This window comes from Rhamphochromis sp. 'chilingali', assembly GCF_963969265.1.
Source record: "Rhamphochromis sp. 'chilingali' genome assembly, chromosome: 6".
Taxonomy (NCBI): domain Eukaryota; kingdom Metazoa; phylum Chordata; class Actinopteri; order Cichliformes; family Cichlidae; genus Rhamphochromis; species Rhamphochromis sp. 'chilingali'.
Genome location: NC_137933.1, coordinates 10314740 through 10330625, shown reverse-complemented (window position 1 = coordinate 10330625; position 15886 = coordinate 10314740). Strand labels below are relative to the sequence as shown.

The 15886-nt window shown below is 38.3% G+C and overlaps 1 protein-coding gene across 1 annotated transcript; it reads right to left on the bottom strand.

The window, feature by feature from the left end:
- Window positions 1–8782: 8782 nt before the first annotated feature.
- On the bottom strand, window positions 8783–13314 carry slc35c1 (solute carrier family 35 member C1). Its single transcript, XM_080885503.1, has 2 exons — window positions 12676–13314; window positions 8783–11188 (listed from the first exon to the last, which is right to left on the bottom strand). Exons 1-2 carry the CDS (start codon window positions 13193–13195, stop codon window positions 10608–10610), a joined length of 1101 nt encoding a protein of 366 aa, XP_080741629.1. The 5' UTR covers window positions 13196–13314; the 3' UTR covers window positions 8783–10607.
- Between the last annotated feature and the right edge of the window lie 2572 nt (window positions 13315–15886).

The window sequence follows — 15886 nt, the reverse complement described above, 5'->3', positions numbered from 1 at the left end:
TGAAGTGACTGAAGTCTCAGATGAGCAGAAGAAGTGACTCATAGTTATAAAATAACTCCACAATTAGTCAGCAACTCAGTCAGCTGGCTTATTTCTTGTTAAAACTTTTTTTTTCCCATAAAGACACAAAAGTTCACAAAGACGGTCTCATTGGAATTTCAGAATCAGAATATAATGTATTTTACTTACCGTGTGTCCAGCCCATTAGACACAAACTGAGATTTAGGAAGAGGTGGAAGATTAGGGGGACGCTCTTTGTGAGGAAAGGAAGCATGGTGGCTGCCAAACAACAAGAAACCTCCCGAGAAACTCCAAGAAAGGAGCAAAAGCTTGATGATATCCACAGTATCCTGGTCTGTCTGAAGTGTAACTGGCTATAGACGATTCATTTTCCTGTGTTAGCACGGTGGACGGAAATCTTTAACCCATTCCTTCCGTTGTGCTCTCATCTTGTGAAAGATTGCATTTGGTCTGAAGTTGTGCACAACTGTACTGGGTCTGCAAGCAGTTCCTGTTCCTCTCCTCTTGTTATGAGTCCGGTGTGTGCGCTGAGTAAGAATGGAAAAATATTGGCAAAGGTAGTGGAAAGTGCATTTAGTGGGAATAAAAAGACGATAATGAGAAGAACAGCGGAAAGTGATGAAGAAAGTGCAGGCAAAAAATATCCATCAAGTCCAGTGAGGAAGGTTTTTAAGGGAATCTTTCTGAAGCTGCAAGTTAGACACTCAAAACCAGTTGTTTTTGCACAGAAACACTTCATGATACAATTGCAGATTTTCATGTGCATCGACCCAAATGCGTTTACTGATAGTTCATCATGCACCAGCTGTCATACTAGACGTGACAGCTTCACAACATCTTGGAAAACGAATAACAGATGTACTCTCTAAAGTTGTTATGAAATGTTTATGTGCCTGAAGCTATGAGGCTGACAGCTCATCACCGCCTACTTTATGTCCAAGGTTTCTTTTCCATCGCCTAAGCTTTTAGTATTTCCATATTTAAGTATCTGTTTTCATGCTTTCCCTTACAAGCAGGGCGTGAACAGACAATTTGAGACTTTAAAAGACATGAGGTAAACTTGTTGTGATACCTAATATTCTAGATATTACAACAAATTTAACATTGCTATTAAATTCTTTTTGTTCTTTTTTCTTTTTTTTCTAAACGAGTTAGAGCATTGAAATTATTCATCTTGAAGATGTGGATGGTGTTGCCTTTCACTTCTTTTATTTTATAAATAACAATAACAAAAAAACATGGTTTCATCACATATGTTGATATTAAGTTGATCTACAGTACTTTGCATAGATTTTACATGTCATGTTTGAATGTTTTATGTTCCTTTTAGTCGCTGTAATGGTTTTTGTATAGTTGTCTGTGGGACTTTTCTGTTGTTTTTTGTTAAAACGTTAAATAGACTGGCCTAAGAAAAGCTCAGGAGAGATAGCATTGGAAACTTTTAAAATTAAAAATAAGTAAACTACGCTTTTATTTTTGAAAATCTAACTCACTGAGGGGTTTTATTTTGAAAATCTGATCCATTTCGGATGATCAAATTTATTTTCTAAAGTTAACTTCGGGTTTTCTAGCTTTACAATTTCACACCATTAAAGCAAACAGTTAACATTTAATATGTAATTTGAGTCTTTTATTTTGTAATTCTGAACATCCTGTAAGTATGCCTCAGCTTTTAGTCTTAAAAATAGAAATGTGGTAAATTGACACATACTTACACAGGACGTTTCTGCTCTAAATCAGTGTTCAAAGTGCGTTGTACTTCTAACATGATTCACCGAATTGCTTACATTCATAATTTTTTTTTTCTATGCCCAAGCGATTTTATCTAACATTCACACAGTCGTAAGTCGTAAAATGGCTGCGCGTCAGGCAGATTTGGACCCAGACTCAGGACCCCTGACACAAGGAATTAACTTCAAACTCAGCTATAGTCCTGGAAAATCACAGGAAACAACCCAAAACATACACAAAGCAGGGAATTAGCAGAACAAACTGAAAACCTGAAACCATGTCACATAACCACGAGGGAGGACACAACAAAGGGAAATGCACGATTCAGACAATAAATACACACCAGATACCGAGTACAGGAAACAGGTGAGAGACGAGCTAACACTAATCACAGAGGATGAGGCAAGGAAGTAGAACTAAATACAAAGTGAGATTGACAGAAGAAATTACTGGTACAGAGACAGAAAATCAAACAGGAACATTGGGAGTAGCTCAGTTCAGTATCTGGACCAAGACATGCAGAACAGAGGAGCTGGAGATCCAAACACCAACCTTTCAATTGGTAGCCGACCAGCTCTGCTTTCTGAGCTCTAAACTGAAGGCTTTTGTTTTTAAAATCTCACTCATTTTAAAATAAACTGGTGGCTTTTAATTTGAAAGTTTGAAAGGCTGCTGCTCCCTATTGTCACTGTTTTCTATCGTTCATCAGCATATCTGTGTATAAGGCAGACATGGGAAGCTTTAAAGTGTAAATATCAGCTTAAATACTTGGAGTTGTGATGATTTGCCTTTAAACTGAAATATATCAACTAAAGTTAGATAACTTACTCAAAAATATAAGCATTTCTGTTTCCCACACATTATGTCTAACCTCAAACTTGCAGCCAGTCAGGGATGCTGGCAGGCTGGAGAATAAATAACTTTAAATTGGCTGAAATGTGTCAAAGTCCATTTCAAGCAGCTCCATGTATATCAGTTATTTTGAAGATCTAAGGCTTTAACAACTGGTTTGGCTTCACATACAGTATATGCTGAGATTTGAAATGTCTGAGACTCTGTGGTGTCAAGGTTATCATGGATGACACATCCAATATTTAATGTTGCAGGCTGTATATATCGTTAATGTATTATATTAATTTTCATAGAAGTGTTTAAAAAGAGAATGAGCTGGAAATACACGTATATCCAAATAAGCTACACAGGGCTATTGTCTCTATAAATGTGATTATATTTAGCTTAATGAATCAGGGCTTTCTCTTATAGATACATTTGCACGACTTGATGCACTTGTGCACAGTTTGGTCCAGTCAGCAAAAAGTTTGTCAACATTAACATTTAGTGAATTAAACTCATGCTGATTCTTATATTAGTTCTACGAGAAGGCTGCCACACAGCCAACTCACAACAAGTTTGACAAGCTTAAATTTCTTGACAGTAGGAGTTATTCGATAAAATCCAGTTCATCTTGTTGCAAAAGCAATGTAATGAATCTTTATTTTTATTCTTGAACATATTTCCAGTCTTACCTAGCCCGTTACTGAGCCTGACATCTCAACAGCCGTGTAGGTTTCATTTAAAAGAAAGAACTGAATTATGTAGTGCACCTGTAAAGTACCTCCCAGGTTTTCTGGCAGTGAAACTGGCCTTTACAGCTCCGTCTCTTATATTATATTATCCTGTGGTTACATGCCATTTGACTTTCTGAAGCTTCTGTTCTCTGTCCGTGACTCAACATCTTGACTGGTACATTGACTCAAATTTTAAAATGACACCACAAAATTCATTCTGTGTTTGCTGGGGATTAAACGGTCCTTGAGCGGCCTTTGAGGAGTCTCTCATGATGCAGAGAGCTTTCTTCTTGCATTGATCCTTGAAACTGGTTTCCAAGTAGGGGAGTGAGATCCTGATGACCCCTTCAACCATCCTCACACACGGCAAAATCTTCGTGTCAGTCACCATGCAACTTATCAGAATGCTCTCAATAGTACTTCAGTAAAAGATGGTGAGGATTGTGTATATATATGTGTGTGTGGCTGCGTGTGTGTGTGTGGCTTCAGCATCTTAAGTACGTGCATCCTCTACCTAAGTCTCCTTGGCCAGGCGTGTGGTGTTGAGTTCCACAAGAGAGCGTCTCTGATGTAGACAACCAGGAATTTTGTGCTGCTGACCCTTTCCACGGTCAAGCTCTTGATTTGAAGTGGAGCATGCTCAGCTTTTGTTGTGTCCACAATCAGGTCTTGGGTTTTGTTGACACTAAGAGACAGATTGTTGTCTCCACACCACACCAGCTCCACCACTGCTCTGCCAGATGTTTCATCCTGTCTGATGATGGGTTTTATACTGCTGCATCAAACTAGACGAGCTGATTTGTGCTAAGAATTTGGCAGTGCAGTCGTGTGTCACCAAAGAGAGCCTTGAGGCGACTGTTGGTGTGATTTGGTATTTGATATATACCAAATATGTTTTTTTTTAAAAACTGAATTGAACCTAATTTAACTGAACATGAAAAATGATCCCCTACCCCACCCTCTGCTACAGTTTCAACTGAGCCTGGTCATGCTAAATCCTTGGCTATCCGTCACTCTGTCTTTACAGCTTTTTGTAAGCAACAAATACGAAAATCTCAATGGTTGTAATGACCCATCTCATTTTAGGAAAACAGATTGGACCTCGCTTACATAATATTCCGACTCCTTACGGAATTAAAAGTGAAGGGGCTGTGTTAGCTTTTATTGCATGATGAGAACCTGTTTCTACACGTCATGGTTTTTGATGGAAAACATCAAAGTAGCAATTAACTCTGCCATCAGTGAAGTGACAACCACTATTTGACCACCACTTTGAGCAGACAGACATGAAGAGGCCTGAGTGATTTCTTATGATACGTGCAGCCTTTGAAGTGGCAGTCATTGCTGAAGATTTTTTCCTCATTCTGTCATGTCAAATCTGACCTAGAGAGAAAGAGATGAGGAGTAGGGGATTATGTATTCCGCATTATGGCACAGTTATAAAACTTTCATCAGTGCCACAAGGCCAAACTCACTGTTGAGATGAGTTCTTGACATCAGAGACCAGTGTTTTTTAGCTCATGTAATTACGCACAGTGCTCTTTCAGCTATTTTAGCCCTCTGTTGCTCAGAGAAATATTTCATTTGGACGTCAAAGACTGTCTCATCCAACCCCACTCCGACATCCACTGGCCTCCATCTTGTGACAATAACCAAACTACCCAGTGAAACACAGAGACCTCTCACCATACACAGTAAAAAGGATTGTGGAAGACATATGATCGCGATACACCAGTTACATGAACCTTGCTGTTAATGTCTTTACCACAAGACTTAAAGATGTCATTTACAACAAAATTAAAACTGCAATAATACATTTAAAAAATGTTTTTGGAAGAAAATTCCTTAAATACATGAGACATATTGATCAGTATGCCTCACATATTTAAAGAGTTATTCATTTGGAGCATTGAATGCTAGGGTTGGGGACTGAATTAGATGGGTCCTACGGAGTACTAATTCATATGAAGTCATTCAGTGCCAAATTTCAGTATAAGAGGACATCTAGGCTAAGAACTACAAACACACATGGCAATGGCGGCAGCTGTGGGCCAAAAGCAGTCTCATCTGTGGTAATGCTTTTTAAAATTCAACACAGACAAAAATCTCTGCAACATTTGTAATGCTAAACTGAGCTAAGCTAAACTGAACTTTTTCCACTTTGTTAGTTGATGAAAGCACTTACATAGGGAAAGCACAGGAAAAAAGTGTTTGCATGAATGGGTGAATGAGGCAAGCTGTATAAAGTTTCTTTAAGTCCTACAAGTAGAAAAGTGCTAATTAAGAACTAGTCCATTTACCATTTCACCAAATTTATTATAAGCATGCCATTCAAAATAAACACATTAGTTAGGATAGTCTGTTAGTATGTAACCATCTCACTATAATGATTGTAGAGTGCGAATTAATGTTTTTACCCTAAAGCTTGACTTAGACCTACCTACATAGTGAATGGAAACTATTTTTGTCCCTACACTGCAGTCTTCCACGGCGTTGAAGTCATTGTGGCATTTGTTGATCCGACGTGGTTACATAGAACGTTGATGCATAGGATTAAAATTGGGTTCCAGTTATGCCGTAAGTTAAAACGTATATTTGACGCAAAGTATAATTCATATGTCACTCCTCTTAAACGCGTTAATCAATCTGGATGAAATTACTATATAAACTGCCTGGGGTACCATGATTATCAGCATCTATATCTCTTCAGGGAATTGCAGTTTAAAAAGAAGAATAAATATTTTTATTATTCATTTTTGGGTGTTTATGAACAACCATTTTTCTATCTGACTAAAAACAGTCATATGTATTAGTGATAAAAAGAATAACATTGTAGACTAACTCACATGTCTGTGTTTTAATGCCTTAGCAAAGCAAACAAGCAATGCAGGCCTGACAAAAAGTAACCAATGATAGTACATTACTTTTTAATACTGCACTATGCAAACACTATGACTGTGACTTCAACATGACCGGTATTGTCAGAGAGTGACCAAGGCAGCTGAGGGGTTGCTACATGGAAGGTTCAACACAGCCAGGCTTTCTTTGGCTCGACAAAACCTAAATCCACAGCCGGTGATATTGTGATGGCGATTATCAACTTTCTCCATTAAACTGGGCCGTCTGCTTTAGGATCTGTGTGTGCCCACATAAAAAGGGGTGCTTCACGTGCCACATTACTCTTTGTCAAAATAACCCTGCACCCGCCAGTCCTTTTACTATCAGATGTTTTGATGACGATAAAATTGTGATAAAAATGTATAAAGAATAGAACAAATAAAAAAGTAAATCCAACTCTGCTGTAACTAAGAGATTAATGCTGCATAAAATTGTTAATCTTGAGATTTGCCACGCAGAGTGATGAAATTAACATTTTAATTCAAGCTAATATATTGATTTTAATGCTGAGTGCACTGTTGGTGATGCTGTTTATTTTTAACATGATAGCTGCACTTTAGAGTTCAGAATCTTTAAAGTGGGTAAATTTAAACATTAATGACTACTCATTGTGTTCAGCTCTGACTGTCCCATACAAAGGCGCTGTGAAAATCGCTTTAGTTTCTCAGCAGATCAAAGGAAAATGTGTTTTAGGTGAACAGATATTCTACTGCATGACTTTTTAATTTTGGGGGAGCTTTAGGGTCCCTATTAATATATCAATCATAAAATTTGACACCCTGCCCCCCCCCAAACAGATATTGGTTTGTTGCTTCAAGACAACACTGTGCAACAAGGGTAGTCAAACACCAAGTTATTCTATAATAAGCTTTATTATTACAACAAGGATGAACAAACAATAAATAAACAATGTAAACATTTCACAGAACAATAAAACACCAAAATACATGCAACATTTGACCCTAACCCCATGCCCATGCACACACACACACACACACACACACACACACACACACACACACACACACACACACACACACACACACACACACACACACACACGTTGTGTTTCCATCACATCTGGGGACTTTACATTAACTTACATTTATTTCCTGGAGACTTATCCTGACCCCACCCATCACAAGTCCCTGCCTGAACCTAACCCAAACCTTATCCTAAACCTAACCTTACCCTAACCCTGACTCAAGCCTTCACCCTAAAATTTAATGATTTTCCTTGCAATTTGTCCCCATAAAGTAGGCGAGACCTCACAATGTTTGTAAACAGATTTGTGTCCCCACAACAATAAATAATACACGTCCACACACACACACAATTACTTTACCAACTGACCCCTGAGCGCCCAAGTGTCCCTGAAACCTGATTCAGGGATCCACTACTTCACTGTCACTCCCCGAAAGCTCGCTGTCCTCACTTTCTGAGGACAGAAAATGCACATTCCCTTGGTTTCCTTCAATAAAAGGTTTTTACGTCCGTGTCCTGTAATCACCAGTAGATTGTAAAGTAAAAAAACATTGACTATGATCATATAAATGCACACAAACACATCTCTACACACATATGCTAGTGCATTTTATTGCCTGAAAAAAAAACTAGGCTAACTGCACAGTGTTGCCTTGAGGCAACGAATGAAAATTAAGTTTTACTGTATAAATAAATTTTAAAAAGTAGAACAAACAATCAAATATGCTTCTTAACATATTCATGCACATACAAATATTTTTATATACATTTATTTCACTATAAACATGTAAAATAGTGATCTTTATCTTACCTCCTAATGGGGATGCCTCTCATGTACTGCAGCTTGCAGAAAGGGACCCCCCCCAAATGAAAGTCACACCACCTTCAATTCATCATTTTATTGGAAAGAGATGTGCCTGGTAGCATTAGTTGAGAAAAAAAAAAACGTTTTTTTTTTTTTTGTGAGGCATGAAAATGTGGTTTGCTGCCTTAGGGCAACGCTACGCAGTAGAGGGTTAGGGCGAAGTACCGAAAACATCAGTATTTTTTGCATCAGCTGAATGCATGCAAGTTTCAGTGCTAATGTGATGCAGTCTTAGCGGCTACAGCGTTACAGCTGGGCTTCATCCACGATGTTGGTAACAACTTTCACATATAAAGCATACTGGCCCAGCAGAGAGTCTGTATAACGCAACATGCTGTAAATAAAGAATCGGTGAAAGCTCAAGACTCTAAACATGACTTGCTCCCATCTAGTTTATGTATTCAGCATAAGTTACCATGGTGATTTTTCCTGGTGAAAAGAGAGCCACCTTGATAGAAGGTAGAAGAAAACAGACTTTAAGCTCTACATAGCGTTGTAGCACACATCTTTGGTGTTGTGTTTAAGAATTTTCAATCAGAAAATATTGACAAATTTTGTAAGAAAAAAACAAAACATAAATTTGTTATTTTAAAATAAGTAAAGTACTGAAAAAAGGTTATTGAGAGATACTAGAGAACTATGTAGATAAATAAATATACTGAAAATGACTAAAGTTCATCATATACATTTAATAAAGAAACATTGTTTTATAAGAGTCATTTCTTAGCTTTTATTCATTCATATCAAATAGCTTTATGTTTCAGGGAAACTTCTCCATGTGCCAAGAATCAGCCACATTAAGTGGAAGAAAATATGTCACAATGACTGATCTTCTTTCCCATGTCCCAAATGAGCTACTGACATGACAACCAGGTTCATTTATCGCACAGGGAAGTGAAAGGGAAATGAGGAAAATGAGGCTGGCCTTTAACATTTTCTTAACAAGTGTCACACAGGAAATGATGTCAAAACTCAAACTTTACTACATTTGCTCTGGACTTTTGATCTATGGAAAATGTCTGTATAAAAATTAGTGGTGCAACGGATCAAAAATCTCACGGTTCGGATCGGATCACGGTTTTAAGTCACGGATCGCATCAATTTTCGGATCAGCAAAAAAAAAAGAAAAAAAGAAAAAAGACAAAAATTGAACATTATTTACTTATTGAAGTATTTTTTTTTTCATTCCACGCAATTATTAAAAAAAAAAAGGTACAATATAGGGAGTACAGTCTTTGTATCTACCACTCAATTCAATTCAATTTTATTTATAAATCTCCAAATCACAACAACAGTCGCCTTAAGGCGCTTTATATTGTAAGGTAGACCCTACAATAATACATACCGCTCATTATATCGTACTCTGCTGTGATATAATGAGCTGTCACGGTCACGTAGCTTTCCGTTGCCCTGGAGGTCCACCCATTTGTAGTAGTTAGGGCAACAGAAGATGCCTGGGACAGTTCAGCCATAACTTAAATCTTCTCCTGCTCATACATGCTTGGAACGATCTTGCCACTAAAGTGGACGCGAACGGGATATCATAGTTTAAACCCCTTGTTTTGCACAACGGAATACGGCCTCCAGTCTGCAGCTAAACACCCCAATAGCTTTTGTAATAGCTTTAGCCCGGTCGGACTGGGCAGCAAAGGGCTGCTTAAATACCGCAAACTCCTCCGCTCCTCCACTTGGACCGCTAGCGCTGGCCATAACTATAGCTTGACCCACCACGCGCACCATACACATACTTTTTTTTCTTCTTCTTTTTCGAATCTTCGGATCACGTGCGTACCAAACCGTGGAGTGGGATCGGTTCGGATTACGGATCAACCATGATCCGTTGCACCACTAATAAAAACTATACATTTCATTTGTCAACTGTAAATCAAAAGAGTACATGTGAAAACTATCATTTCATTAGCAAAGAGACCATAAATTACAATCTTTCATTCTGTTAAACTTAAATGCTGCGATGATTTTATGACACCTTAAAAAGCGAGATCACAAATTATAAAACCTTTTCAAGTAGCTTCTTTTGAATAAACCAGGTGCAGTTATAGTAAACTGTGGCATATGAAAATACATATTCACATATTCAAACAGGTCCTTTTCCTGATCTGCTTCACATTTGTTTGGAAATGTGATTATGAAATGAATATATCTCATGACAATATTTACTTTTAATTTCCAGTATTATTTAGTTCAAAAGCAAGTAGTAAATGGTGTACAGTTCAAAACTGTAACAGACTAAAACATTCATGGACTGCTTTCCTTAAGGATAAAAAAGGCCTGTAGTAGATCAATCAGTTACACAAGGTTTCTGATTACCTTGTCCCTCACATCTTCAATAAACTTCAACAAATTACCAATTCCCCTAACCTCTCGACATTTGTCACATAAAAACAAACAAAAACAAAAAGACAGGTTCCACAAATATCATAATTAACTTACTTTCCTTTTTCCTCTGGAATAAAAGTTACTTCCTTTGTACTGTCACAACATTCTCAGCCCACATAGATAAAACGCCAAAGTTTAATAACTTACACTGCTTGGTTTTCTTTATCCCCTGAAAGCAATTTTTCCTTTGCTGAGTCCTGAGGGACTGTGTTGGGACTCTTCTTCATTTCTAGACTTTTTACCCAAGTATAAGCAGACGAACCACCAAGAACCATCATGTTACTGGTCCACCACAGCAGGGTTTTAGTGGAAGAGTTGTACACTACTGCGATGACGGTCTGTGCACAGGCCTTTGCAGTCCCTGAGACATTATGCGTGAGCGGGCTTGTATATTTGATCTGGAGCCCTGTAACATAGCCTATGGCGAAACCAAACACTCCTCCGAGAGTCATCATTCCCCAAAAGCTGATGTCAGTGAGACGGCTGAACTTGATGAGCTGGCCCAACTCTCCGAACACAAGGATGAGAGGGAGGAAGAGGACGCAGGCGTTAATGTTGTTATAGTAGGACAGTTTCCAGATGTTTCCATCCAGGGCAGGCATTACCTTCTTAGTATAGATGGCATTGAGAGAGACGCAGGCGCTAGCCAGCACCCCAAAAAATATGCCTGTCCAGGAGAGGGACCCTGTGATGCCTTCCTGGTCCACACCAAGCCAGAAACCACCTGGAAAGCACAACATACAATCAAATATTTTAAACACTTAAATATCTAGTATTTCATTTTTAATCTACACCCATTCAGTGTAACCCTATCCTGTCACTGTAACACTGCGTGTGGCAAAAAAAAACCCAGCTCAAAACAATGTGACAAAGGATGGAAACTGCACAGTCTTAGGGTGATATGAAGTGTTGCAATGTTTATGAATGTTAACATACACGAGGTATGAGTGTATGCATGTGATCAGTGTGAATTGGGAGGGTGAGCAGAGCAGAGAAGAGCCAATGAGAGGTTCTGGTAAGGCTGTTTCATGGTGCCTTAAGTCCAGCCTGTTCAGGTGTGCTACATAAACTAGGTCAACTCCACCCACCAGTTTCCTGGAAGTGATTAGAACGAGAAAGCCAACATGGAAAGTGAGCCCTGTGGCTGTCACATGTGGTACAGCTCTGCACACGCACGCAGTTTGTGTCAGGAAACAGGGACACACCAGGGAGTTTATTTCCCACTTCCAGGTTATTGTAGAAACTGAGTTTCTGTGACAACCTGACCTACTTCTAAGGTGCATGAAAAAAAATATAAAAAAAGAGAAAAGAGTGTAATCTGACAATGTGAAAATTCCATGACAATGCCCATTTCTAGGCTATCCCAGTATGGAAACATTTTGAATAGTATAGTATTAACACTATAACTTTTCCCTCCCTAAAATTTGATGCAGTTCTCTAAAATCGAGTATTATCCAGGCTGTATTTACAGCACAGCAAACTAAAAACTTCTATTGGCCTGCAAACCTTCTGAGTGTTATATTTCATATTTTCTTCGTTTCATACAGTTCTGTGCAAAAGTCTTAAACAACCCTTCATTTCTTCACATTTTGCAAGCGAAATGTAAGTAGGTGCAGAAAATTTGCAAAGATTTGCACATGGGTCACCATGGCAGGCCTGAACTGTCAAATCATAGTATGGCAGTGAGTTTTAGAGAGGAACGAAAAAAGCTGCCTGTCAGCAGCTAGTGAGTAGTAACAAATGCTTTGTCTTTTGAGATGTGGCGAGGTACGATAGACGTATTCCAGGCTAGCAGTTATCCATGAAATGAAGGTAAAATTTTCAGGTTCTCCACTCACAGCACCGTCTTCCTGTTTTTACTTTTGTTGCTCCCGCCTCATAAACGTTTGGCCAATATGCAGACTGAAAATTGTCACGTGATTTGTAGTGAAGCATTTCGCTTGGAGTTTACAAACTCACGAACTGATTCAGACCAGAGTAAACGAATTACAGCTGAGAAAACGCTCTATTTTAAAAGTGATATATAGATATATATATATAGTCAGTATTATTATTATTATTATTATTATTATGCAGAACCGAGTGTCCGTTTCCACCACTGTTGGTGTCATTTAGCTTTCTGAAAGGAGAAACTAAGTGCAGACTTATTTACAGCCAGTGACCAATTATCACGTGCAAATCATTATAAGGAACATGTCAGGGTAAACGCACCTAATATGATCCCACAGCACGCCAGAGCCCTGAAAGACGTGGTTTGTTTCAGGATAATGTACGATAACAGCACATTGAAAACTGTGCTCAGAGAGCGGCCGATCGTGTAGAAAGCCACCCCGAGATGTTTCAGGCACAAGTTGTTGAAGGTGATCATGCCGATGAACACGATGGACAGCGGTAGGACCTCCCGGGACAGCTTCACGTCAAACCTGACCGAGGGGAAGTCGATGAGTCGGGGGCACATTTTTGATAGCAGCTGCATGAGCCAGCAAAGTGCCACAGTGACCACACACTGATAAAAAGTGACGAACAACGGCGCGTCCAAGTCTTTGTTGTCCAGCAGGTGATTATTGAGGAACACCATCGTTATCGAGATAAACCAGTATAGCGCAACCACAGCTGCTATTCTCACTGCTCGAAATACGAAAGTCTCTCTGGATTCGTCCCGGTCCATCATTTCAGAACCGCTCAAAGCCATCCTCAAGATGCTGGAGCGCTTCAGCTGTGTCCTGTTCATGAGTGCAGATGAAGAAAACGAACCTGAGTAAAAGCTGGGACATTTACATGAGCTAATACGCCGCTCAAGACCAGTAAACTGACTGTATGAAAAAGCCAAACATGACTGCTGTTTGGTCAGTGCCGTCATCAAAGAGATTTCCGATCTGATCTTTTCAACATAAAAGCCCAATTCAAGCCTGTCAGAAATCGTTTCGTATTCCCATTAAAAATACTTTGCAAACAGATTTTATGTTTTACTCTGCTTTAACAGGCTAATTGCTAATCTTTGGCTTCTGTTGTTAAAAAGTGAATACTGTAAATCGTTATTATTGTATTCTCTTCTTTCATTAAGTGAACATTTGCTCTAAGCTTTACGTTTACTTTGAAAGGCTTCGGCTCCAACCGGAAGACTCATTAAGCGCCACAACTTCCTTGTTTGAACGACCTCTATTTAATTTAAAGACATGCCCAGTTTGTCCCTGCCAAACAAACAACTGCCAAAAATCTTTGTATGTACAGGACATTTGGCATGTACTTACATACTGTTTTCAAAACTGTTAAACTTATGGCCAAAACAATAACACAATGCAAAACTTAAAAAGACAGCAAAATTCAACAGCAATATTTTATTGAAACATATTTTAAATCTAAAAATGCAGTTTAACCAGCCACAGCTGATTCTCATTGTAGATGAACATCTACACAGGTGTTACTCCTTCAATTTTTCAACTCCTTCAATTCTGGCATGCCAGAAGATTATTTCCTAGGTGTATTGCCCTAGATGACATAAGATGTGATATGGATGAGAACCTGTGGCCAAATGGAGAAGACCGAGTAGATTAGCATTACTATTGTATGTGTATCAGTGGATGGTGTGTATACAAATTCTTGTATTTTGGGATTACTTAGTGCAAAAAAATAAAAATACATAAACAAATATTAACGAATTCTGCATGATGTCTGATTCATTCCAGTAACATATATTGAAATTATAAAGAGAGATGTGTCCTTGTTTTACACAAGAAAACACTGTGTAATGCTACATGTTGTTAGTGTTTTTTAGCTCATTGTTTTGTGGGTGACAAAGTGTGTTTGTCGACTCTCAACCTTAGTGTTCTGGAAGAATGAGTTTATTTGAGACCTGAATAAAGTGTTTTGGTAGTTGTAGTGCATTTTGAATGTGAAATGAACTGCTTTGCCAAGCTGAAGGTCAGTTAGGAGAATTGTGTGAAGAGTTTTGCAAAAGTGACCTAAGTATTGAGAAATGTGTCCTAGCGGCTGTAAAAAACTGTAATAGCACCAGTTATTGTGCTGTGTTGTTTTCTGAATCCTGACTGATGTTGGGAAAGAACTGAATTTTTGTCCAAAAAGTCTTTCAATTATTCACTAATGAACTTTTCTAGAACTTTTGCTAGAACACACAATTTAGATATGGGCCTGTAGTTATTAACATCTGAAGGATCACCTCCTTTCAGCAAAGGGAGAACATAGGCAGATTTCCATATTACAGGGATCTCACTGTTTGAGAGGCTAAGATTAAAAATGTAAGTTATTGGTTCTGCTATAAAATCTGCAGCCAACTTAAAAAAATAGGGATCAAGTTGACTGGTCCTGCAGATTTATTTAGATCCAACAGATTTAAAGCCCTGTGGACCTCAAAAACATTTAGTGGAGAAAAACTGAAGGGTTGGACCACAGATTCAGTTTAAACGGTTGCAGAGAGAGCCTCTTGTTGATTAAGCTGTTTTAAATCTGGATATAAAGATTCAAATAGAGATCCTGAAGAAACAAAATGCTCATTAAAGCAGTTTAGAATGTCACATTTCTCTGTTAAAGTGCAGGAGTCTTTTACAACAAAAGTTGGCATCTCATTTGTAGTTATGTCCCCATAAGAAGATTTTATTATTTTCCAGAATTTTCTAGGATCGTTCAAATGTTTAGTAGTATTTGAAAGATAGAATTCTGATTTGGCCTTTTTAATTAAGGAAGTAGAACAGTTTCTGAGCTGTCTAAAAATCAGCCAATCCACTTCGGATTTAGTTTTTCTGGCCTTAGCCCAGGCAGCATCCCTTTTTTTGAGTAGACTGGAGAGCTGAGGAGAAAACCAAGGGTTGTTTCTGCATTTTACTCTAAATTTGCGGATGGGGGCATGTTTATTTATAATTTTGATAAAAGTATCATAAAAATAATTCCATGCCAGCTCAAGATCAGTTGTCAGGTAGATTCTACTCCAGTTATAGTCCCATAAATCATGAAAGAAAGCTTGCTCACAGAAATGCTTAAAATCTCGTTTAAAAACTATTTGTGGCCTTGATTTTGGGAGCTTCGATTGTCTGACTACAGCTACCACACAGTGGTCACTGATATCATTTGCGAAAACCCCAGTGTGAGAATATTTATACGGCATATTAGTTAAAAATAAATCAATAAGTGATGACTTTTCTGGGCATTTAAGATTTGGACGAGTTGTGCTGTAAATTAGTTGTGTGAGATTATATGAATCACACATGGATTTAAAACTGTCTGAGGCAGAGGACAACTAGTCCCAGTTGAAATCTCCGGCCAGCACAATTTCATTAAAATCTAAAGTAGATAGTTGTTCATTAAGTGAAACTAAAGCCTCACTACTAGCTGAGGGGGATCTATAACAGCCCACAATGGTAATAAAATAGCCCTTGAAAAGTTGGAGCTTGAGGGCAAGAAGTTCAAA

What these genes read in the sequence shown, in the direction of transcription:
- slc35c1 (XM_080885503.1), bottom strand. Translation starts at nt 13,195, where the DNA reads ATGAACAGGACACAGCTGAAGCGCTCCAGCATCTTGAGGATGGCTTTG. An exon ending in GTGCTGTGGGATCATATTAG is followed by an intron (nt 11,189 to 12,675) that starts GTGCGTTTACCC and finishes TGTGCTTTCCAG; the next exon opens with GTGGTTTCTGGCTTGGTGTG.